The sequence below is a fragment of the Mytilus californianus genome, unplaced genomic scaffold (assembly GCF_021869535.1).
Source record: "Mytilus californianus isolate M0D057914Y unplaced genomic scaffold, xbMytCali1.0.p SCAF_19, whole genome shotgun sequence".
Classification (NCBI taxonomy): domain Eukaryota; kingdom Metazoa; phylum Mollusca; class Bivalvia; order Mytilida; family Mytilidae; genus Mytilus; species Mytilus californianus.
The window spans coordinates 7,811,419-7,836,779 of NW_026262667.1; the positions used below are offsets into that span (position 1 = coordinate 7,811,419).

A 25,361-nucleotide genomic window follows, 5' to 3' on the forward strand; every position below is an offset into this window, starting at 1 on the left:
TAAAAATTTCATCATATTTGAGTAAGTCTAATTTTATTATTTTTTCATGTTTTCCCTATATATAAGATAATGTTATGTCTGCAGGGGCATTCTTAGTTTATTCCTGACCATACTCTGAATGAACCATAAATAACGCTAAGCAAAACAGTTTTAACATTGGGAACCTTTAAAAGTGTAAGAGGTTTCCCATCTGTATTTTTTTTTTTCAAATTTCATTCCGTAACTCACATTTCCGTATAATGTTTTTATTTTAGATCTACTTTCTCTTTATAAGTAGGTCAGCTAATCTTGTGACCGTTATCATAATACGAATACATAAATATTTTGGTGTGTGTTACGATGTTAACGTAAACGGTTTTAATCAAATTACATAAACAGAATGGAATAAAAATGTTAAAATATGCCTCTGATGTGTATATGTATGCATTTTTCTTTAAAATTTGTTGAGAATAAGCATTGAGACAAATTACTAATAACGGATATGGAGGATATCGAACACCTACTTAAACCGATTCGTCAAGACATAGTTTATAAACGAAGGTGGTGGCTTTTATTAGCTTTTGCTATAAGTGGTTTTACACAGAACATTGTCTGGAATACATGGGGCCCAATAGCACAGTCTGCAAAGGAGGTATTCGGATGGAGCGATGGAAAAATTGGAATGTTTCCGAATTTGGGCAATATTGCTTTTATTTTTACTGTGTTCTTGGCTAGTTACTTCATGGACGAAAAAGGTACACAAAATAATTTATATTTGATTATTTTCAAGTCAAATTACAAGCCAGTACAACTGTCTCGACTTTCATTGGCAATGTACATTTACGTTAATAAATAGTAAAATATTCCGCTGTGGTAGAACACATACAGTACCTATTTCGAGAACCTAGCCAATAAATTTAATGACCTTATAAATGGGACCAGAACTACAAATATGCGTTGTTAAAAATATAACAAACAGGAAGTGTCAAATTAATATTTTTTGTGCAAAATTTGTTTGCATACATAACATTTTAACGAATATTAAATTACCATAATGGTTGTACTTGAAATAACTAGGTGATCACTTACAAAGTTTCAATATTATTTCATTTCTTTTTATTACATGTCCGTTTAAAAGCTGACCTCTTGTTGAACCTTAATGGTCAAGTACTTTTGTATAACATCCCTTAGGCTATTGCTCATTCCGAACTTTAAGTGTGTATTGATTTCATGTCCTTTAAAAGTTACGTCATTCTCCTAAAATATAGATTAAAACAAGTCTGCATTCATATATCATGTGTATATGAATTAAAAATTCATATTAACGTTTTGCATAACTATTTATATGATAATAAACTAATAAAAATCATAAAAAAAATCTAATTAAAGGGAATTTTGTTAGATATATAGCAAATAAGTCTCAATCAACTTTTATCAATATGCTCATCATAAATACCAGGCTTAAAAATATTTACGGTAAACGCGGGTTTCGTCTACAAAAGACTCATCAGTGACGCTCGAATCAAAAAAGTTTATACTGTCAAATAAAGCACGAAGTTGAAGCGCACTGAGGACTTAAAAATTCCAAACATATACACAGACACGATTAGAACAGATTGAAATTTGGACAAATATACCTTTTACAATGAAGATTACTTTATTTGGTAAATTGCAAAAACTGGCAATGTAGAAAATACACATTTTTTTTTTAATTTTACATTATATTTATGATACAAGATGTTTCATAAAAAAAAACTGCAAATGCCATCAGTAAAACAGATCGAAGATGACATTGAGAATATTATGCTTTAAAAAACGAAAATATATGTCATATTTACAAAGAATGGCATTTTTTTAATCAATACTTGAAGTACTGTGACTGCTATGAATGTGGGCTGAAAAAAATTCTTATCCCTTTAACATCGATGTTTGCTACTTCTCTGCCAACAATTAATAAGCACATTGCAAGTAGGAGTTGGAGCAAAGAATGGTTGGCACTACACTAACTCAAAACTAACGTGGCAATGTAGGCTCGCTCAATCTCTCTGGTTGTTTGTCTTTCCGTCGTCTTATTACCATAGTATTTTCTTTCTTGTTTTCTTCGTCCAAAATATCAATTGTCTCCTTATTATATCCAGTCTCTGTTTACATGGGGTAAAAGAACATTAAACACAACTTGTTTATCTTAGTTAATATACCCGGTATTTTACCGTTGTTTAGACTTGCTTTATATACCTGGTTTTGGAATATTTTTCATCTTACCTCCTTTTCATTTCTAGGAATATCATGTGTTAAAAGCAAACTCGTGGAGAACCTGTATATTTAATACGGGGTTAGTGGGTGTGTTTTATTTTAATACACGGTTAGTAGCAGTGTTACGTCCCTTTATAAAACAACATGACGTTGAAGAAAAATCTGAAACGTTTCGCCCAAAACAACAGATGAAAAAATTGATGAGGAACGACTGAAACTAAATGCAGAAAACGCATTAAAGTTAACAAGTTGATATTGTTGGCTTTTGTTTTTGTATAAACCAATGGAAGTATAGGTTCTTAATATTGAAGACTTGATCACTTTGATAGGCAACTAATTATATAGTCTAAATGCTAAACGTTAAAATAGTCTGTCGTTTGTTGATGTTGTTCATAAGTGTTTCTCGTTTTTTATATAGATTAGACCGTTGGTTTTCCTGTTTGAATGGTTTTACACTAGTAATTTTTGGGGTTCTTTATAGCTTGCTGTTCGGTGTGAGCCAAGGCTCCGTATTGAAGGCCGTACTTTGACCTATAATGGTTTACTTTTACAAATTGTGACGTAGATGGAGAGTTGTCTCATTGGCCCTCATACCACATCTTCTTATATCTATGTAAGATAAATTCGTTACACAGTGTGCTAGTGACCTAATACGATATGTATGGGGTCAGTAAATTTCATATGGAATTTACTGTGCCCTTATATATCGTATTAGATCAATACCACACTGTGTAACTAATATTTTATCGTCGAATGCTGTTCAAATTTTATAAGATTGGAAATATTTCGTCTCTTTTTTTTATCTTTCTGTTTTGTGTTAAAAGCTGCTTCATCTAAATGTCTTTGTATAAATATCGGGGGAATGAGTATTACATATTTGTTGTTAAATATCTGGCAATTAATCTATATAATAATAAGAAGATGTGTTATGATTGCCAATGATAAAACTCTCCGCCAGATACCAAATGACGTAGAAGGTTAGTGTAGCCAACCTGTTAATTTCGTTTTCTTACGGACACAAGTCTGTACAAAACACACCGTAGTCACGCGCAATATGGCGTTACTCAACTGAGACCACGGTCGTTTAACATCAAATGGTAAGAGTGATAAAAAAATAACAAATAAAATCGCTAGTGTACAGCAGCTTACATTTTTAAGTTCTGTATTATTGATGTTTTCCTCCAAAAAAAGTGAATGCTAAGGAATATTATAAGCTACCTTATTTTACTGTTTTATTTCGTGAATGTGATTCCCTTTTCAGGTTTAAGAATCTCCGTCATTATTTGTGATGCCCTGGTTCTTTTGGCCGCAGGATTGAGATGCATTACAAGCATCCCGAAGTACGCCTCATGGTAAGAATATATTTACCTCATCTTCGAGATTGTTATTTTTGTTATTTCCTTTTTTTTTCATTTAAATTAGTTCATGGGGTAGGAAGCAGATCGATAATCAATGGAAGACATGTGAAAACTAGCATTTCGTTTTTACTATCTTAGGTTGTAAGCAGATGTTTTATAACAGATGGGGAAAAACGTTTATATTTCAGAGTTTTCTGATTATCGAACTCATCCAATGAGTTTTGATAAATGGAAACCTTACAAAATTTCAAGAAAACTTCATAAGAACTGTTGGCGCTATCCTAGAAACATTAATCAATATTGTAGATTTGAAATCCCTCTGACAATTAATTAAGTCTCCCAAACGAAGTTTGGGATGACTTATTGTTTTTGCTCAGTTCTTATTATTATTATTATTATTATTCTTCTTCTTCCTCTTCCTCTTCCTCTTCCACCGCTTTTAAATTTGAACTTGTCCGCACCCGTTCTCCAAAACCGCTTGTCAGATTAACTTAGGGTTTCACAATATGTTAGACTAACATGTCTAGTTGTGCAATCAGAGTTTTGTTTGTGCAATGGGCTATATAAAGGGGTACTTTGAGGGACAAAAAGAAAGGAGGGTTTTACTATAGAACCCTATGGGATTTTATTTTTTTTAATTTTCAAATGATTATAATTTGAAAACCGTTTGTGATAGACACAATCTTTTTAATTGAAAATGTTCTAAATGATAAAGCACATTAAATGAAATACAGGGTTAGTCCCCAGGGGTCACCCCCACCCCCTGCCATTTAAGAAAGTTCTAATACCTCGTAAGTGGTCAAGATCCCCACCCCTAAACCATATATATTCTGGTTTGTCATGCTAAGATGGTTTGAATGATATACAGGGTTAGTCCCCAGGGGTCATCCCGACCCCCTGCCATTTGAGAAAGTTCTAATATCTTGTAAATGGTCGAGATCCCCACCCCTAAACCATATATATTCTGGTTTGTCATGTTGAAGCACAACAAATGAAATACAGGGTTAGTCCCTAGGGGTCACCCCCACCCCCTGCCATTTAAGAAAGTTCTTATATCTTGTAAATGGTCAAGATCCCCACCCCTAAACCATATATATTCTGGTTTGTCATGCTAAGATGGTTTGAATGATATACAGGGTTAGTCCCAATGGTCATCCCGACCCCCTGCCATTTGAGAAAGTTCTAATATCTTGTAAATGGTCCTGATCCCCACCCCTAAACCATATATTCTGGTTTGTCATGATAAAACACATCAAATGAAATACAGGGTTAGTCCCGAGGGGTCACCCCCACCCCCTACCATTTAAGAAAGTTCTAATATCTTGTAAGTGGTCAAGACCCCCACCCCTAAACCATATATATTCTGGTTTGTCATGCGAAGATGGTTTGAATGATATACAGGGTTAGTCCCCAGGGGTCATCCCGACCCCCTGCCATTTAAGAAAGTTCTAATATCTTGTAAATGGTCGAGATCCCCACCACTAAACCATACATATTCCTGTTCATCATGTCTCGAACATTTGAATGACTTATAGGGTTAGGCCCCAGGGGTTCCCCCATCCCCAATGTTCTAGTATCTTGTAAATGGTCGAGATCCCCACCCCTAAACCATACATATTCCTGTTCGTCATGTCTCGAACATTTGAATGACGTATAGGGTTAGGCCCCAGGGGTTCCCCCACCCCCAATGTTCTAGTATCTTGTAAATGGTCGAGATCCCCACCCCTAAACCATATATATTCTGGTTTGTCATGCCAAGATGATTTGAATGATATACAGGGTTAGTCCCCAGGCATCACTAATGCATATAACTTTACTAGACCAAACCAATTTTCACTGGACTTTGCCCAATGTCAGGCGACCCTGGGAATAACGAATTATGGGAGCTTTGTTTGGGAGACTTCGTAACAGCATCCTGTTACAATCATTTCTTGTTTCTAATGTGTTAATGACATTATAAGATCAAATTTTGTGTATTGCTTTAATCGTGGAACTGATTATGAAATTTGCGAATTTATTCGGAAACAAATTCACTCACTTAAATCATAGGTTATAGTTTCTCATGTACAATTTGTCATTATATACTAGGTTGATATATTTGTCAGCGGTACTGAATGGCATAGCTGGGACTGCGTTGTTTGCAGGACCTTCGCTGTTGGCTTCCATTTGGTTCCCGCCAAATCAGAGAGCTACAGCAACTGCCATTTCCGCGTTCATGGGATACGCAGGATTTGCAGTATCCTTCTCAATCGGTAAATAGTCACAGTTTTATAGTACTTTGTTTCTTTGAATTTGTTCATTTACGTAATTTGGTACAGTGTCTTACTGTGGTAATAAAAGAGGATTAGAAAGAAATGTATCTGTTTTAACACAACATGCTATTTTTCGGTAACTATATATGTATTAAAGAAGATGTTAAAGTGTGGTTCCTCTTAAAAATGTTGACAAATATCCTGCGGAAAACTGAAATCAACTTAAAGTCCACAATAACAAAACATAGAAACTGTGCACTATGGTGTATTCTGCAAAATGCCTTTGTTTTGCGATCAAGAAAAAAGAAAGCATAAGCGAAATATTTTAAAGAACTCGGTGTACTGTAAAAAGTTGAACTTGAATCATGGCTCAAATTGTGTACGAAATTTTGACCAATAGTATTAATATTTTATGAAACAGACAGTGTTTTATTGAAATAAAGAAAATGTTGAAATTTTATATGACCTTAGAAGGCATGGTATCCCATTCAAAAATACTTGTTTTTTTTTAAACTGTTCTTACATGGTTGAAAATTTTGAATGTTTTACATTAGGTAAGATTTATGTTTTTTTTTTACGGATAAAACTTTAAACAAATCTTACAGTGTACACAAAATATTGTGTTCGAATTTTCGAGTAACCCCTGGAGTCATGGTTTCCCCTAAGGGAGGGGGGATTTAAATCAATGAACTTTATTTTAATAAAAAGATATGAATTTGAATATTTGGAGTGTTTATATTAGCCATCCGGTTGGGATTTTCAGTTAGAGTGTGGGTATATTAGAACCTGCAAAAAGGATGAAAGTTATAAAATTGGAAAAATGTGTCTTTTTAATAAATTTCTCAAATGTGTTAATTTTAAAATACAACACTTTGGGGTGACATACCACCAATTCAAAGCCCAAATAAAATCAACCAAATTTTCAAATTTAACTGGTATTTTACCTTTTTTCAACCGGGTATATCCTGAATTGTACAATATCGCCTTTTTATATGCCAATTTTCAACCCATGTTAAAAGTCTTGTAGTGACAAAAAAGACGTTTTGCAAGTCACCTACTACTACAACAAAAACACTCAGGAAACATTCATTAAGAATACTGTACTATGTAGCAATCTACTCTAAAACTGTCATGCAATTTCATGGACAAGTAATTTGGAGCTCAAAAATGTTCCAAATATATAGTTTCATTCATGTATACTTATTCATACTTATTAGTTAGATTTAGTAAATGACAACATCAAAGGCACTGTGTTTTGTCGGAGTAGGGTTATTTTTAAATATGTTTTCAATGCTGATTTGTTGAATTGTTTGTTTGACACCTTTAATATGTCATACATGTACTAAATTTCATGTCCATAGCTCGACTACGCTTCAAATTGCCACTTACGCCATTTGTATTATATTTAACAGATCTACTACTGCCATATGTTCCAAAATACAACCCTGTAAATAAGTCAAAAAGTCGCCAACTTGTCTCTTTTCAAAAATACTACTCCATGTTATCTGTCTTTGAAGTGTAGAGCTGCGGCTCTCTGCTCCAACGCAACAAACATGTGATTTTTCTTCTTGGGTATAATGATCTATAATTGCAGGTCCACAGCTGGTGTCGGCTCCAAAATACAAGACAGTAGTAACACGAGATTTAAGGTAATAATAAGAACAATAATCTGCCTGATAGATCTTGACCTAATGGTCAAAGAAATGTATTATAAGTTTAACTCTGTATCTTGAACAAATTTTACCCGACAGTTATCTTATATCAAAACACGAAGCAAATCAGCATTGACTGTCAATATTATGGATCGTATTATTTAGAAGTTAGATATATAATGGTTTCTTTTGGTAAAATGAGATTGGATTGACAACACACTAGTATCTTGAATGCTTGGGAACGAACAAATACGTCTTTCAAATTTAATGGAAAACCTGTGTATTAGGGGAAGACAATCCTTGTAAGATGGTTGTGAAATCGAACCTCTTGCCAAACTGTTTCCGATTGGGTTTGAAAATAGTTTTTATTTGTTGTTTATAATAGAAACAATGTACAAGTCTAGAGAAAACAACAAAACAGCAAACTTCATAGGAATTGGATGAGCTGGAAATGACATTGCTAAACAAACTTGATTATACAAGTGTAAAGATTTGAAAGACATTCATTTCGGCATAACTAATGGCCAGTGTCGATGCAATCTAAAAATTCTTTTTTTTTTTCATTTTAAAAAAGACCGTCAAAATATATTATGTAATAAATAACACAAAATCAATATAAAATCGGTTTATAGGAAGCTTATATGAAAGTTTACATGGAATCGTCTGCCAATCTCAAACATCAGGCCATGTGCGCAGGATGAATAACGTCTAATCAGAATTGGAACTTTAAATTCGAAGCCTCGTGTAGAGAGAGTGCCACGCTCTCTGCACGTTTTGAGCCCTTGCAACAGGGTCCATAGGTGGCCTGTTGGAAGGCTCAAATTTCTGTCCCTATCGTATATACCATAATTTTCCAGTGACATTCCAAATCTCCCAACCTTCATCCCAGTCTATCCCCTGTTACAGGACATGCATGATATGTTTGCCACTGGACTATAAGCATTCAACTATCAACAATCAAACAAGATAACCGTTAAACTTTCGAAGTGATGGCTTGAACCATTACGAACCTTGCAGTTCAATAGCTTCCTTGTAAGCAACGAATCATTAGTGGAAACGCAAGCACGTGAATATGGTATCAACTGAGAGGTATATTTTTAAGATATAAGAAAGTTTACTTTGAGTGCTCTCGAATAAGTTGTTGGTGTAGAATGGGAATTCACATGTTTTAAGTGTTTATTGGTTTTATGTTAAATTTTAAAAATGTTGTTAATTAAATGAAATTGTGAAAAAGTAATCTGTCTATCCTTTGTATCTTGCTACCTGTTATAAATGCTCATCCAAATAAATAACAGAAAACGTATAATGCATTAAGAATAACACAACAAGAAAACACCACTTACATTGAAGAAAGAGACGGAATATACCAAACGGACAATCAAAATTCATAAGTCGAAGAGAGCCCGACAAAACCTTGGCAAAAAACAAATATCGACAAAAAGACAAACTTTAGTCTTCAATACACATAAAAACTAAATAGTGAGTAAAGCACCCAATCAAAAGACGGGGTTCTTGAGTGCTTTGGAAGGCTAAACAAATTAATCGTTATCCACATTAGGCCCTCTTTATATTGCTCATGGTAAGCAAATAATCGGTGAAAAGTCTCATTAGCTGATATCACAAACGAGGAAAAGGGGACAAATTAAGCAAAAAGAGAAGCACAGTTGATTTTCATATGAATTCCGATTTTTCTGTTGACATCAAAAGATTACCATCATAGTCTTGATAGTGATTTGATTACATAAATTATATACTTGTTATTACTATACAAAATCTCATAAAGTAGGTCAGCAAAACTTTCTTTCTTTTATTTTTAGTGGAAACTCTTTCAATTTTGATAATGGAATAACCACAACTGCGGCAAATATATCTCATAATCATACAGGTATGAAAGTAAAGACAAAAATAAAGCTTCAAAATATATTAAGATATTCCAAATATGGATATTTTATTATGTTAAAAGTAAAATGATAATGATATTAGTTACCTGTTACCTGGCATTCATTTGACAGTTTGTGCCGGTGATAACATGGGATCTAGATTCCCGTCTTAATTTTATCGTTGGGCTCCAGTTTCGATTATTTGGTCTCCAAATGTACTGAGACCTGTGTTAATATCCCATCTTTAAATGTGACACCAATACAAATAAGCATTGAAAATATAAATCTGAGGACAAATATTTTTCCTTTTCAACAAAAGGAATCTTCATTGTGTTTTCGTCGTCCTGAATGTGTACGAAATATTAACCACTCTAGACGTTAAGCAAACAATCATTTAATTGCACAGTATCTATTTGGAGTTCTACCTTAAAAGAAAGGGGTTAAATCTTATTGGAAGACGATGAAATAAAAAAAAATAATGTACATTTTTGGTTAACATGTAGTTTGGTTTTTTTTTTTCAACTATATTGAATGTCGTTCGGTGACAAATATGAACGCTTATAGGTTTTATTAAATCTAAAATTTAAGACAATTGAGTAAGACTGTTAATATTGATTGATTGATTGATTGGTTTTGTGTTTGGTTTATAAATGCAAATAAATTCAGTATGAGAACAACAGTGATGTGCAATGTATTGTAAATCGCAAAAGTGTTGTTTGATTTTGACTTCCAGTTAAAATAAAGAATTAAGTAGGTATTAATATGATGTAATCTTACAGGAGGTCACGAGATGACCCGTTACAATAATTGTTGCTCGGGTTTTTTAACGTGGAAAGAGCATTTTCCTTTCCGAACGCACCATAGATATAACGTCTCATATAAAACTGGACGTGATTTCGTATTCATGCATCCTTCGTTGTCAAAAAGTATAACAAAAATACCGAACTCCAAGGTAAATTCAAAAAGGGAAGGGAAAGTCAATAAAGACTGACAAAATCAAAAACGTTGGACTTTATCAACCAACGGAACGAATGAAAACAACTGTCATATTCCAGACTTGGTACAGGCATTTTCCGAAACCTGGTTTTATAGCTAGCTAAACCTCCCACTTGTATGGACAGCGATTTGGCCAAGGTCTTAATGTGTGACGTTGCAAGTCAAGGTAACAAGGTCTCTACAAAGGAGTTACCAATTCGTTTACAAAAATATTTTTGAAGATGTATGCTATAAGAATTATTGTTGGTTTCTGAACGTCCGAAAGTAAATATGTATGTTAAATCGCGACAGGTACATACCTTGGTAGGATGTAGATGACCTGAGAATGTAAAAACGGAAAACAAAATCAAGGGGCAATAAAACCATAAGTTGAAGATCGATAGTCAGGATCACAAGTCAAAAAGACATCCAACAGTTCACAGAAAAACAAAGATTGAGAAGCACACATGTCTCCTAAAATCTGGGTTAACTCGTGTGATCCGAAGAGATTAGCAGTTTCTGTTCACAAAAAAAACCTGCCTATTCTCAATTACGTTTCATTGATTGATTGTTGGTTGCTTAACGTCTAGTAGCAAATATTTCATGCATTTTCAGGACAAGAACAAATTAATAATAAATACAATGGGTAAGTCTTGTAATAGAGGCCGTCTGGGATGAAAGTCGGACTACCACTGAAAAATGAGGGTCGGAAGAAGACCTAAGTTACAATATTTCTATTCCTCTTTTGGGGTCTCAAATTGGACTACAGAACCAGGCTATTTTGGGCATGGTCCGTAAAATTAACTACCAACATTCGCACACAAATCTCTTTGAAAAGTTGTTTAAGGTCCACTGTCAGATAATTGGTCGAGAGTTTATGTGTTATGTGTAATCATTTTATCCTCCCGCGAATGAGTTTCCGAGGATAGAATCACTCTCTTTACCAGTCTGTGCATGTCGCGTTTAGTTCAAAACTTGACTTTCTTTGAAGGTCATTAAGTATAGTTGGTGTAATGTTGCCCACTAGAAGAGTCTGTCTCTTGTCAATGCCAACAATTATTCAAAACATTGAGATAAATGATAGGGGTGGGGTCATCAGTTAATTACTTTTGTTTGCAAAACCTCTAGTTTATTTTAAACTTCAAGTTTTATAAAATTGTTTTTCCAATTTGTTTGTACAACATTGAGTTTCTACCATGTCCTTATAACATCATGTATAAACAGAGTAAATCTGGTATCAATGCACAGTGCAATTTTATTTTATTTTAACATATATCATTTATTTTTTACCTTAACCCAACAAAAAAAAATGAAGGTAAAAATATATATTTTAAGTCTGAAACAAAATTTCATAAAAACAGACTGCCTGGTGATATTTTAATCTTTTTTTTTTGCAGTGCTGTTAAATTTTGAGCAATTGAAAGACGACATCATGCGATTAATGTATTATGGTAAGTGTCCGATACAAAGAGAACGAGAAAACGGATGATTATTAACAACACAGACGGTTAACTTCGAAAAAAATCGATTGGACAGTAAATATCATGATTCGTCAGAGGTCTCAATTTTTTAACCGTTACCGTTATTATTGGAAAACAATGTACCGTGGTTTGTCAAAATCAGTTGATTTTTTTAATCGTCATGGAGAAATGAAATCTTGATATTTTCCAAGTCCATACTACTACCTACGTAATAATACTACCAAATAAGGTATATCAACTTTATCAACGTTGCTCAGATTTATTTGTAAGTAAGGACTGTTTACCGTTGTTTGCCTTTTCTTCGATTTTCTTTTGGCCATGGTGGAGTCCTTCGACTACCGTGTTTTGATTGCCCCAGTGGTACCGACTCCTGTTTGTTTTAAATGTTTCATTGTGGATATATTAAATTAGAAGTGAATTCGAATACTTCAAATTGTAATAGACCATCCTTAACTTGTTTCCTTTGAACATTCTTATGCACTCAGAGTGTCTTTTAAAGTACACGGATGAATGTGAATCAACTTTAGATTTAAATCACTACAAAACTTTCTCAAACGATGAAAAGTTTTGATATTTCTTTTGAAATAAATTTGTTATGTGTTATCAAATAAAATTATGTTTTTGATATTTAAAGCACAAGGATATTCGTTGATCCGAATCTCAAGCAAACGCACACCATTTATAAAGATGCATTTTCGTTAGGAATAAATTATGATCGCATTATTGACTACATGTTGATCAGCATATAATGAAAGAAATAAACACTGTCTTGATATTTGCCAAACCTGTTTCGTCCTTCCTTGTCGGCAATGCAAGTATCACTGTCATCTTTACAGCAAAATTGAATAATGTTATTTCATGTGACAGTGTTTAAATCTCAGGTGGGGGAGGAGGGTAGGAAATTCACTTTCCAAGAATTCACACAAATTGAAACGCGGTACAGGAATTTCTCATTGTTTAGTGTCAATCAAAAATTCTCATCTATCAACGTTATTGGTTCTTGTCCTGATTAGGAATGAACTGTTTGCCATTTGAAGCTGAACAAACAACAGTTACAACAATTAATCCATCTAATGTAAAATAAAGTGATATGTTTGGTATTTGAATGTAAGTAACAAGGAACGTTACCATGAAATTCGCCAACACAAAAAACAAAAACATTATAGAGGTAAACATTCGGTCTTCATCTATAGACAACTGCCTACCTTTAAATATATCCGAGTATAGACTAGTTATGACAGGTTTTGATAAACTATCAGAGCCCACCAAAGTTCAACCAACAAAACAGCTACTTACGAAGTGACAGATGGTCACTTGGTCTTAAACATTCCAGTGTTTTCCAATCACAAAAAAATGACAATAATAACATAAAAAGACCTAATAGTTTTATGATTGTATAAAGATATTTTTAATATTTGAATAATTCTGTTTTAGAATGTGGATTAGCAGCTGTAGTATTTATTGCCGTCCTAATATATTTTCCTGATAAACCTCCTTCGGCACCAAGCTACACAGCATCAGTCAAAAGAGTCGACTATTTAAATGCTATCTGTAAATTATTAACGTAAGTATAGTTTCGATTATTTTACAAATATGATAAGATGAGATAAATTGTTTTATTTACAATAGTGGACCCATTATGCGTATAATCAGTACAGTGATCTTTTATATTAAACAATTACAAACATGAAATATATATTTCATGTTTGTAAATGTTTAATATAAAAAAATCATTATACTGATTATGCCCATAATGGGTCCTCTATTGGAAATAAAATTTAATAATATAGCCATATAAACCATAATTTTAGTGTTTGTTGACCATGCACCAGAAGCAGCATCCCATCCATTCTGAAATAAGCTTTTATGAGTTAAGTCCTCCTCGTGACTGATGCATATGAGAAAAATATAATAGTTGTCCAAATGCAGGAGTCACCAATGGCAGATGCTCGAAGGACACTCGAGCAAATACATAGATATGAATATTTAAACACTTTACAATACATTGCACAAGTCATGTCTTCTTTGACTGTCCATGACGTTAAAACACTAAATCCCTGGGATGTGATTTTAGTCTCTGATGCATGATTTTTTATTATTAATTGTTTTTGGCTTTTAACTAGCTTTCAGTAACTGCGAGTACTCTCAAATCGTACTTTCGTGTTAATTTGACCTGTTGATACAATTTGTAATGTATTTTTGTTATTTAATGTTAACTTATTCAGTGTTATATCTAGTCTCATTATTTTTAATATATACCACCTTTGATAAGTGTTTAGTATGACGATAAATTTTCACTTTTGTTCTCGTACTAATAACAACAAAATTATTTATTTTGTAAAAATTATTTCCGTACTCCATGTATACCTTACAACAAAATTATTTTTATTTACCTGTGTACGTTATTTTATATGGCGGCATTTTGTCCAAGGTTATGGTTGTCTTTCTGATATTGTTTTACATCTATCCCCCTTGTTTTATTAATTTTGTGTTTACATTGTGTCATAGATCAAATTTATTCGGTCAGTGTGTGTTCACTTGTTTTTGTTAATATGTCTTTTGATTGAGTTAAGCCATTTCAATTGATATTTTATAGTGTGTCTTTCTATGTTGTGATGTTACACTATTGTTTCGGGTAGGGTGAAGGTTGGCGCCTATTAAAACGTCTAAACCCGCTGCATTTGTTTGCACATGTCCTAAGTCAGGAACCTGATGTTCAGTGGTTGTCGTTTGTCGATGTGGTTCATAAGTGTTTCTCGTTTCCCGGTTTTTATATAGATTAGACCGTTGGTTTTCCTGTTTGAATGGTTTTACACTAGTCATTTTTGGGGCCCTTTATAGCTTGCTGTTCGGTGTGAGCCAAGGCTCCGTGTTGAAGGCCGTACTTTGACCTACATTGGTTTACTTTTACAAATTGTGACTTGTATGGAGAGTTGTCTCATTGGCACTCATACCACATCTTCTTATATCTATAAACTAATATTCAAAAAATCATTATCTAGTCCTCCTCGTGGCTGATGCACATGGACAAGAATACTAAGCAGTTATCCAAATGCAGGGGTCACCAAGGGCAGGTGCTGAAAGGACATTGTAATATGAAATGTAAAAATTAAGTGCAAAAACTATTTGGATTTGGATGCAGACCCTATCATAGCTTGACCCAATGCTTTGAGAGAAAAAAATCACAAACATAAACACAAAATTACAGACAATGGTATAAATCATTTGGCGAGTATTTTTCATGATTTGTTTTATGAAAGCACCCGTTTCGTACAACAATTTAGTAAAATGGCTGTGTAGGAAAACATATATGAAACGTATCCATATGATAATAATTATTGCGTAAAAATATGAATGATAAAGTCCCACAACTCGAACGATTAACCATAAAATTTACAATTCCAAAGCGAGTCTAGATTCACCAATACCAAAAAAGTGTAAATATGTTAAATTGATCCAATCATACTACAGCTAGTGCATGACACTTTTATATTTTGTGGGATTTGGTTAAAGCAAATTTGAGTTATTGTAGGAAGTGTTCATGGAAAAACTCAAGCTCCCATCTATGACGGGCTTATAATACCACACTTATGAGTATATGCACAAAGTTTTCTATACTTAAACAATCACATAGACAACATCTTACTTAAAAGTATGATACAGCGAAGCACTCCAAAGCTTTTTAGAAAGCTAAAACTTGTGTTATTATCTTTATGCATGATTTGCTCGGTGTATACATATTTTAATAATATTATAGAAAAAAGATCCAACACCTATTTCCAAAAAATCAATTTGATATCATTGTGAATAACAGTATCATATGTTTTCTGAAAATCAACAAAGCAGTCATACAGTCTTCCATTACCAGAATTACAATACTTATCAATAATGGTTTTTAAAACAAACATATAGTCAAAAGTTCTTGCTTTATTTTTTAACCCAATTGACACTCAACTATAATATTGATTTTAATTAAAGATTTATCAAGACGTGTATTTAAAACATAATTAAATAATATGAGTAAATGGAAATGTGGTTGTATACCTTAATTAGACAGGAACCCAACGACATAAAGATATGATTTGATAGCGGTCTCCAAAAAGGGGCGGATCTCGGATTTGAGGTTATGAAGGCATCCTAACTAATTTTGTTAACGTTTTTTATGCCAAAATATTTTTTTCTTTTTAGAGGGTGCACGGCCGCTTCACCCCCGCCCGAATCCTTACTGGCAAACCTTTTGTGTAATCCATAAGGAGGTCACATTCAACATAAAAGGCTAGATCTTTTTATTTTTATATTTCCTGCAGGGTTTGTTACTCGTGCTGTGTGGATGCAGTAGAATGTGTCCCCGTGTATGTAGTGTATGCCCTTTTATTTTACAGTTAGGGTTTTTTTGCTTGTGAGAGAGCTGTCTTCCTATTCCATTATATTAAGTCAGTTGGTCTCTTGTGGAGAGTTGTCTCATTGGCAATCATACCACATCTTCTTATTTTTATATTTACTGCAGGGTTTGTTACTCGTGATGTGTGGATGCAGTAGAATGTGTCCCCGTTCTTGTAGTGTATGCCCTTATATTTTACGGTTAGGGTTTTTTTGCTTTTGAGAGAGCTGTCTACATATTCCTTTATATCAAGTCATTTGGTCTCTTGTAGAGAGTTGTCTCGTTGGCAATCATACCACATCTTCTTATTTTTATAGATGCTCTCGTTCGACTAATTTTGCATAAACTTGGGCTTATAACGATACACGAACTTGATTTTATGAATGTGAATGTATGAGTGTTTGTCTTGTATCCTAATCGAAAACTGAGATATAAAATCTGTTTTTAATTTTTATACTACAGTAATGGTCCTTTGTGGTTAATCTCATTAGCTTGTGCAATACCAACGGGTGTGTTTGGAGCATGGGGTGCTGTACTGGATTTAATACTCAACCCTGTAGGAATTTCTCAGGTAAGTGGTAAAAATATAACCTATGTACAAACCTTTGTGAAAGTCAAACTTTTCCATTTAGTAAAGTAAACTAGAATCCAACGTGGAATACGGGAGAAGGGTATTTGAGTAACATTACTTCTTTAACTTAATTTTGATTCGACTTATACACGTTGTAACAAAACTGATATATAATAGCTATGAAGATTTTCTTTTGAATATAATTATTTTTTGTAGATGGAAGCAGGTTGGATAGGGTTTTACGCCACAATAGCAGGAGGTATATCTTGTGTTTTTGTAGCAAGGTAAGATAACCGAAGGTTTGGTAAAACATAACCCAGATGGACATTTTACTCCTCACACTCCTCTCCAATAAAGAAAATCAATTAAATTTGGTTGGGCAGAAGTTAGAAACAAGATATGGCAAAAAGTATTAATAGGATATGAAGGACATACTTGACTGAGACAGCCACCCAACAAAATTTAAAAAAATGATAACATCTAGGGATCAACCTCCGTTTAACAATAGATGAATAACTAAAAAAAGTTGTGAATAAATTTTACAGAGTTGATTGGAAATCTGAATTTTCTGGAAGCAAAATAGCTTTCATCACACTAAAGATCAACATTAAGGTGGTTCTTGTCTTTAATCATGCATCATATGAATATTCAGAAAGGTAAACAAGTTTGGTTTGGCAGTCAGGAATTCTCTTTCTACTTGCTATTTTTTGAATTACTAACGGAACATAATAGATCATATAATAAAAAAAACAGTTCAGGGGAAACATTTAATTGTATTATACTATAATACTATCATAAAAATAATGATAATAAACAAAAATAAAAACATTAGTAAAAAATATGTAAGATCGTATCGAATCAGTTTGTCATCGACTGATGAGTTTGTATATCCCTTTTGTATATTCCGCCTCTCTTTTAATGTTAGTTTTTTTTTTTAAAACCTGCAAATACAGAAATCAAAGTATGTCTATTCGATTCTTCAGACATCGGTATTTTTTAACATGCACCTTTGATTTCATGGAGGAAAAGGGAAGATGAATATCTCTCGCCTAAACGTTACAAAAATCATTACAAAGAATATAATATATAGGCTGGTCGTCAAGTTGTTTGACTAGTAAACATCTTTCTCAAGTTCTTACCACCATTCTTTCTACCGTAAAAGATGGCCTTTAGAAATAATTTCATGAGGTATATTCAACCAGCAGTGGTATCAAACAGATGTAGATTCTAAAACATTCTAAAGATTTACTACAAAATCTTTAATCACAATCTTTACAATTTTGCAGTAATATCAAACCTTTTGATTTGTTTACGCCAGAGCTTTTTCAACAAAAGTACTTAGATACACATTTCTTGTGTTAGGTTATGAAAAATCTTATTTTGAGAAAAACAACACTGTCATTGTTTCAAACAACAAATACACGAATGGTGATATCATCAAAATGCTGGACACTTTTTATTGAGATTGGTGGATTTATATTCAACAGACAGTCGATATTCCAATTGGCAATACCTGTGCACTCCTATTGGCCGACTTGTTTTTTGTTTGTACTCGTGTGAAGCAGAATTTAAACAGAACCTTCTCAATGACAAAAAAAGCGTCTTGTAAAGTTCTTTGATTTCAGTTTCAGAAATATTAATGATATCCTGTCACTTATAACCCACGTTTTAGTGAGTACTTGCATTTCCTATATCTCAGTGAACTTAGTATTAAGGATACTACCGAAACTAGAAAGTCTGCATCATATCTTGATCTTTTCTTCGATATTGACACAGATACCGGACAACATTTAAACTAGAATCTATTACATACGTTAAGATTCAACCTTCTTATTGTCAAATTCCCGTTTCTCAGCAGTAACATACCCTCTGTCACTTCCTATATCGTCTACATATATCAATTCATACGATACGCTCATGCATGTTGACTTCATTTAATGGGATGTGCTCTTTATACTAAAAATGTTCCTCCAACATAGCTATGAGAAAGAACGACTGAAATAGACACTTCATACGTTTTACGTTAACCGTCACGAAATGGTTGACTGATATATATGTGATGTGTATGCATCTCAACTCAATAGCAGCATGTTTTCATGGTCTTAGATCTCTAGATACAAGACTAGTCTGTAATGTTACCGATTGTGACATTTGACTGAGTGTGAGTTTGAATGGCGGGTGGTGTATACATAGCACCCGGTTTCGCTTGATTTGGAGTTCCTGCGATTCCATCAGTTTTTATTTGTTACGGAGCCTGGATTTGTCTTTTCTTATTCTATTTACGAGATTATAGAACATCGGTAAACTACTGTTGCATTCATTTATATTTCTAAGATATGTTTTCACGACTGTATATTTACAATGGGATAGGCTGACTGAAAACATTTTTTCTTTTCTTTTTAAGGTTTTCTGATATATTTATGAAACATATGAAGTTATTTCTCATGTGTTTATTTTTGTGTGGAGGATGTGCAATTGTATGGTTTACTCTTATAAGTACCAGAGTATTAACGTTTTCTACAAGTAAGTGTATCATTTTCTGTCGAATACCTTTTTTAAGAAAAGGCAAAATTATGCCACATAAATGTCTTTAAAGGAGGTAAGTAAGTTCTTGTACTTCATTTTGTTTTGTTTTGTCGAATTGTGTAAAAAAAAATGCAAAAGGTATAACAAATCAAATTTTGCTAGAAATCTTCATTCATGGCAAAAATGGATGATCTATTCATCAGATTCAATGACGTCAGAGATCCATGTGACTCAAAGACGTTAGCAACGGACAAACTAATAATTTGATCTGAAACAACACAATATATATACCAGTATATATAATTGTTGGTGAGATGGGGTGTCTGTAAACTTGTTATGGTCACATTATATTAACTTTGTGTGGCCCTTTTCCGATCTGAATATTATATTTACCATTTCTTTTTCTTCATTTCATTTCAGTTCAGTTATACTCCTCTAGTATTCTAGCAGGAATGTTTGTGAATGGTGGTATAGCGTTATTTTATGAACTATGTTCTGAAACGTCATATCCGGTCTCAGAAGGGGTAACTGGAGCCTTTCTAACGACGTTAAACAACGTTAGTGGCACAGTATTACTGTTTGTTCTACAGATACCTGGAATAGGTAAGGAAACAGGAACAAATGAAATGAAAAAAGGCTGTCATGTTTATCAACTAGCATTACTTACCCAATATAATATATGACTGTAAATGAACGTAATATATCAGTGCAGGCGGTGTTGTCACGATATCCCAATAGCATGAGTTCGAATCCCGGCGAGGGAAGAACAAAAATTTGCTTCCGCAAATTTGAAGATTTAACATTGTTGTGCTGATATTTAGAGTAATTATGAATATGATATGTGTTTTCAGTCGTGTATCACCTTCACTGGTGATCCCATGGATGGATCTGTCGTAGAGTTGTCACTTGTTTAGACGTACGTATATACTGAACCAGTGACAACTCTACGACATATTTTATCCATCGGATCACCAATGATGGTGATACAAGGCTGAAAACACATTCTGTATATAGAATTCGTCTAAATAACAGCCCAACAATGTTAGATCTGTAAATTTGCGGAAGCAAATTTTTGTTCTTCCCTGGCCGGGATTCGAACTCATGCTACTGAGATATCGTGGCACCAAATTGCCTTGCACTATGCCCGGCGCGCTAGACCACTCGACCACACATGTATATAAAAACGTCTAAATATGTTACAACTCTACAATTATACTCAATAATGTTAGTTCTGCGTCAGCCAATTTTTGTACTTCGCTCAACAGGATTTGAACATATGCTTCTGTGACATCATGGCAACATTTCCTACAATGTGACCAACCACGTAGACCGCTTGACCAACTAGGCTATATAAATATAGCTTTCGTCAGTCCTCGCGATCGTCAGCTTTACCTTGGTTAATAACACAGTACATGATGTATGGTGGCATTTAGATAGAACATACTATGAGTGATCGCAAATTTTCACATCGATCATTGTTGACGAAATTTAAGACCTAAACCATGTGCTATGTACTTGTCATTATGGTATTAAGTTCGACAATATTTTTTTTGAATAACTGATACTTTATATAGATTTAACTTACGTAAAATATAATATGACGTATCACAAAGAGTACGTTGTAAAAATTGTAGGCACACAATTCCAGAAGGTGATCGTGTATGAGGATATATTATTGACAAATATTAGTTACACGGTGTGTTAGTGACCTAATACGATATATATGGGGTCAGTAAATTTCATGTGGGGTGAGAGCGAAGCTCGAATCCCCATATGGAATTTACTGACCCCATATGTATCGTATTAGGTCACTAGCACACCGTGTAACGAATTTATCTTACCAACTATCTTCACATGTGGTATTTGGACTAGCGGTCTATCAAAGTGATTAAGTCTTCAATACTTAGTATTGAGAATCTACTTCCATTTGTCTATACAAAAACAACTTGTTAGCTTTAAATTTGTTTTATGACTTTATTTCAATCGTTCATTATCAATTTCTTCGTCTGTTGAAACCTTTCAGATTTCTTTTTTGTTTTGAAAGGGAAGTAACTCCTTGCTAACCCCATATGGTAACTTGCCCCATATTTTTAGGACACCATATATCAAATATATGTAAGTCACCACGTGTAGTCCTTTAACCAATCATATCCCCAGAAATCTATAGGAGGTAAGATAAATATAAGTATTCTACCTTATACCAAAATAATAAATAAGACCATGTTGTAGAGACTAAAAGAGAGCGAACTCTTTGTCACAAGAAAGAGTAAAAATAGTAAAAATACAAGAATGAGAGAACCAACACAAGACAAACAAAACTACACAATTAATCCGAGAGACTAGTGTGCACGTACAACAATTTGTCGATACAAGCACAGTTCCATACAGAACGAGAGTGGTATTAGCTGAGGAAGCAAAAAGATGATTCAATGATGCTATCTGGTAACACTATAGATATTGTTGATACATTGTACTCACGCTATCTATTCTGTTCTTAACAGTACAGCTAAGTTTCAAAATGCTTTTGAAATATAAATGTACATAAAAATATTTCTCTAAGTGTGAAACTTCTTTTTGAACATATGATGTTTATCGTTCATCTTGTTTGTATTTCAGGGACATCCTGGGTCAATTGGGCAGTCGTAGGAAGTATAGGTGCTGGGCTTTTCTGTTTAATAATCTTCCCTGAAAGATACGGAAGAACAGATCTGGATATAGCCAGTAGGAATTACACTGATATGGTTATAGATGTACCAGATCTTTCTGTTGACAATCCTACTACAAACCAAGCTGATGTTGGTCATAGTGAATGAATATTAGTAATCAAAACTCTGTTTCCATCTGCTGTTTTTAATCTGTATTGCTCTGTCATAATTACAAAGACTGTAACAAGTACAGGTGTAGACCAGTTTTGCCAACCGATTATGTCAGTCCTGCAATACAATTGAAGATGAGAAACATTTTATTTTGTATTGCAGGAAACACACAACCATTAGATTAGCTCTCATTTAAAAAAAATAATCATGGCAAGGATAATTGTAATGAAATTTTAATAATTTAAAAAAAAATGCAAATATGAAATATAGTCTCTGCCCATCAAACAAAAATTAGTTGAAAGCATATGTTCCGTTATAAAGCATTTGTTAGTACTCAGGGTGGGGACTCGTAATTGAATTATAAACTTTACTAGAAAAAACCCGCGCGGCTTGAAAACTACTTGAAATGTTTATGGTGATACACAGCTTGGGTTCGTGTTTCTCAAACTGTTTTTATGCACTGATGCATTATGTTGATCATAAAATCAATCATGATTAGTAAAGCAGGTGAGACATTCCAGCTTGTGCACTCTTGTTAACACAAGAAAAAGTGTTGATAGCTGTGACTACCATACATGCAGATGTATCTAGGTAAATCTGGAAAAATATGTGATCTATCCTGATACCTCTTGTTTGTATTGGTACAATATTGGTCCTGATAGTTCACACCGTTTGCTTGTAAGCATTTTATTTTTTAAGACAATTTATTTCCATTTTTTGGTGTTGTGAAATTGATTTCACAAAACACAGCTATCATGGTTGAAATCAATATCTTTGTAACACCAACAAATCTGTCTACTCGCCATTTTCAAATTTGGTACATTTTATTGATCTTACAGAGATGAAAACTGCGATATTCAAGGTCTATATGCCCCTCAAATAAAACTTTTAACCAGGAAATTAATAGTTTGTCTTTGACAAAATTTATCAAAGTAAATTTTTCATTTACAAAGGTCAGAGAGATGTGTGAAATATAAAATTAAGAAGATGTGGTAAGATTGCTAATGAGACAACTCTCCACCAGAGACGAAATGACATAGAAGTTACATAGAACTATAGGCCACTGTACGACCTTTAACAATGAGCAAAACTCATACCACATAGTCCGCTATAAAAGGCCCCGAAATGATGTTCTTTTGAATATATTGCACAGAATAAAAGTTTAATTGGTGCTTGCTGAATGTCCACTGGCAAATATTTCAAGCATATTAAGGATGAGAACATATTGATGATAAGTACCATATGAAGGTTAAGTAGGAAGGGCGAGATCAATGGACTGCCACTGGTGAATGAAGGTACAATATATGCTGGATGTGGTCAAAATTCCCCTTTTAACCCTACGAGGCTGTGTATTTATACATCCAACTGTATGAACACCCTGTTTAAGCAAGGGTTTGTCGGATTAGGGAAGTCATATGTCTATAACCATGTTAACCCTACGAGTCCACTTTAAAAAAATTGTCATCTTATTTTCATCATAGACTAATAATTACGTTACTTTGCAGCAGGTTGGTTAAACCAGTGTTCACACATCATTATGAAAATCGCCATTCATATTTTTTTGCTGCAATGACATACTCCACTTTCATTTTTTGAATCAAGAACTTTCCTTATTGGATTCCCATTTCAAAAACGCATGTATAAAAAGTGAGACACATGCAGACAGATTGCCTATATCACCGACTAATATAGCGTCCGTGTGTACTGGGCGAAGTTTTAAAATTACAATCCCAGCTTTTCCTGAACCAAGTAAGAAGTATAAATTTTGCACTGTGAAATTTTGTTTATATATAAAGCATTTAGCTGGTAGTGTTTTAAACTGCCCGGTAGATTGCGGGTGTCCTATGCTAAATCCCGACTGGGGCAAACCAAATATTTAGCGCTTCTCAATAAAGCATGCGGCATTGAGGGATAATAGCATAGACCTGATATATAAGGTGGGAATAATAGGTCCACGTTACTATTGACCACTTTTCATCTATGATCAAAGGTGGAAAACAGCAATTTATTGAAGTGTCGGGTATTTTCTGTTTTAAACAAATAATCAATTTAGTGAAATGTGTTGCTCTAGTTCCGGTAGTCTATTATATTAACACATTCTTATTCAATTCTTAACTTTTTTACGCTGATATTTCTTCTTTTTTAGTGCAAACTTGTTTGGTACATTGATAGATAAAACAGAAATAGAAAATAACAAAATAACAAATAGCAAAATAAATAAAATGGGTCTATGTTATAGGACTATAGATCTGGAAATCATCGAATTGTGATATATGAGAGAATTTGTTAGATATCATCTTTACGCTAACAAATACAATAAAAAATACTTCCAGTTAGAGGACAGTGGTTCTTTTAAAGTGCCTTTTCGTGCCCATGATTTGATAAAGAATATAATTCTGTAAATTAAAATAAAATTATGCCAATACTTGAAAATGAAGATATTTCTAGTGTCATGTACCGGGGGTACGCAACTGCTCTACTCTGGGTTTCGTACCAGAGTCGTTTCTCTGGATACAGTCAAGGCTTAACAACTGGTAGCTTTACTTTATAAACTGAATATTCGGGTACTCTTTATTTAGATGATGGGCGTCAAGATTAAGTAGGCTTTGGGTATAAGACGATAAATGCCAGGGATGATAATTATAATGACGTCCCTGTTTGGTATAAGGCTTTACTTAATATCGAGTCTTTATCTACTTTTGCTTAGCCAGTGCTTTCTAAAAGCAACGGCTTATCAACTATGTACTGAGCCAGTGCTTTACTTGTGGCCACTGCTTAATATCTACTTGGTCTGGACCAGTGCTTTACTTGTGGTAACTGCTTAATATCTACTTGTGGGCCAGTGCTTGTTAAACTATTTGGTCTGAGTCACTACTTTGCTTGTATCCAATGCTTCACCTTGTATACAGCCAATGCTTCTCTCTGAAGTCACTGCTTCTTCAGCAGCTATAATTACTTAAACACTTGGTTCCTTATTCAGGAACACTGCTTATAATTCTTATTCATAATTATACTTAATCTCACCTTTAGTCTGTATCTGTAGTATCCAACTGCTCGTCTTGAATTCTAAACTCAGAACAATGTAAACTGTGAAAACCTTGGTATATATACCAAATTGTAGACTCGTCCATATAATAGACTGGTCCAAAAACGACTTTATCCCTAAAACGTTTTACAACACCTAAGCATATATAAGATTACAAAGCATTATTGTGACGGTTATGTACTTTGTTACAA

General features: G+C 33.7%; 1 protein-coding gene across 2 annotated transcripts; it reads left to right on the forward strand.

The window, feature by feature from the left end:
- Nucleotides 1-277: 277 nt before the first annotated feature.
- On the forward strand, nucleotides 278-23,024 carry LOC127727196 (solute carrier family 49 member 4-like). 2 transcript variants are annotated; one of them, XM_052234644.1, is made up of 12 exons: nucleotides 278-734; nucleotides 3,494-3,584; nucleotides 5,679-5,842; nucleotides 7,437-7,491; nucleotides 9,312-9,379; nucleotides 11,747-11,800; nucleotides 13,265-13,394; nucleotides 16,674-16,782; nucleotides 16,999-17,066; nucleotides 19,187-19,305; nucleotides 19,729-19,911; nucleotides 21,925-23,024. In XM_052234644.1, the coding sequence occupies exons 1-12, from the start codon at nucleotides 482-484 to the stop codon at nucleotides 22,119-22,121; spliced, it is 1,491 nt and encodes a 496-aa protein (XP_052090604.1). In that variant the 5' UTR covers nucleotides 278-481; the 3' UTR covers nucleotides 22,122-23,024. The 2 variants fall into 2 exon arrangements, with proteins under 2 accessions (XP_052090604.1, XP_052090605.1); XM_052234645.1 differs by lacking the exons at nucleotides 278-734; nucleotides 3,494-3,584; nucleotides 5,679-5,842; nucleotides 7,437-7,491 and adding an exon at nucleotides 8,445-8,583.
- The last annotated feature ends 2,337 nt before the right edge of the window (nucleotides 23,025-25,361 follow it).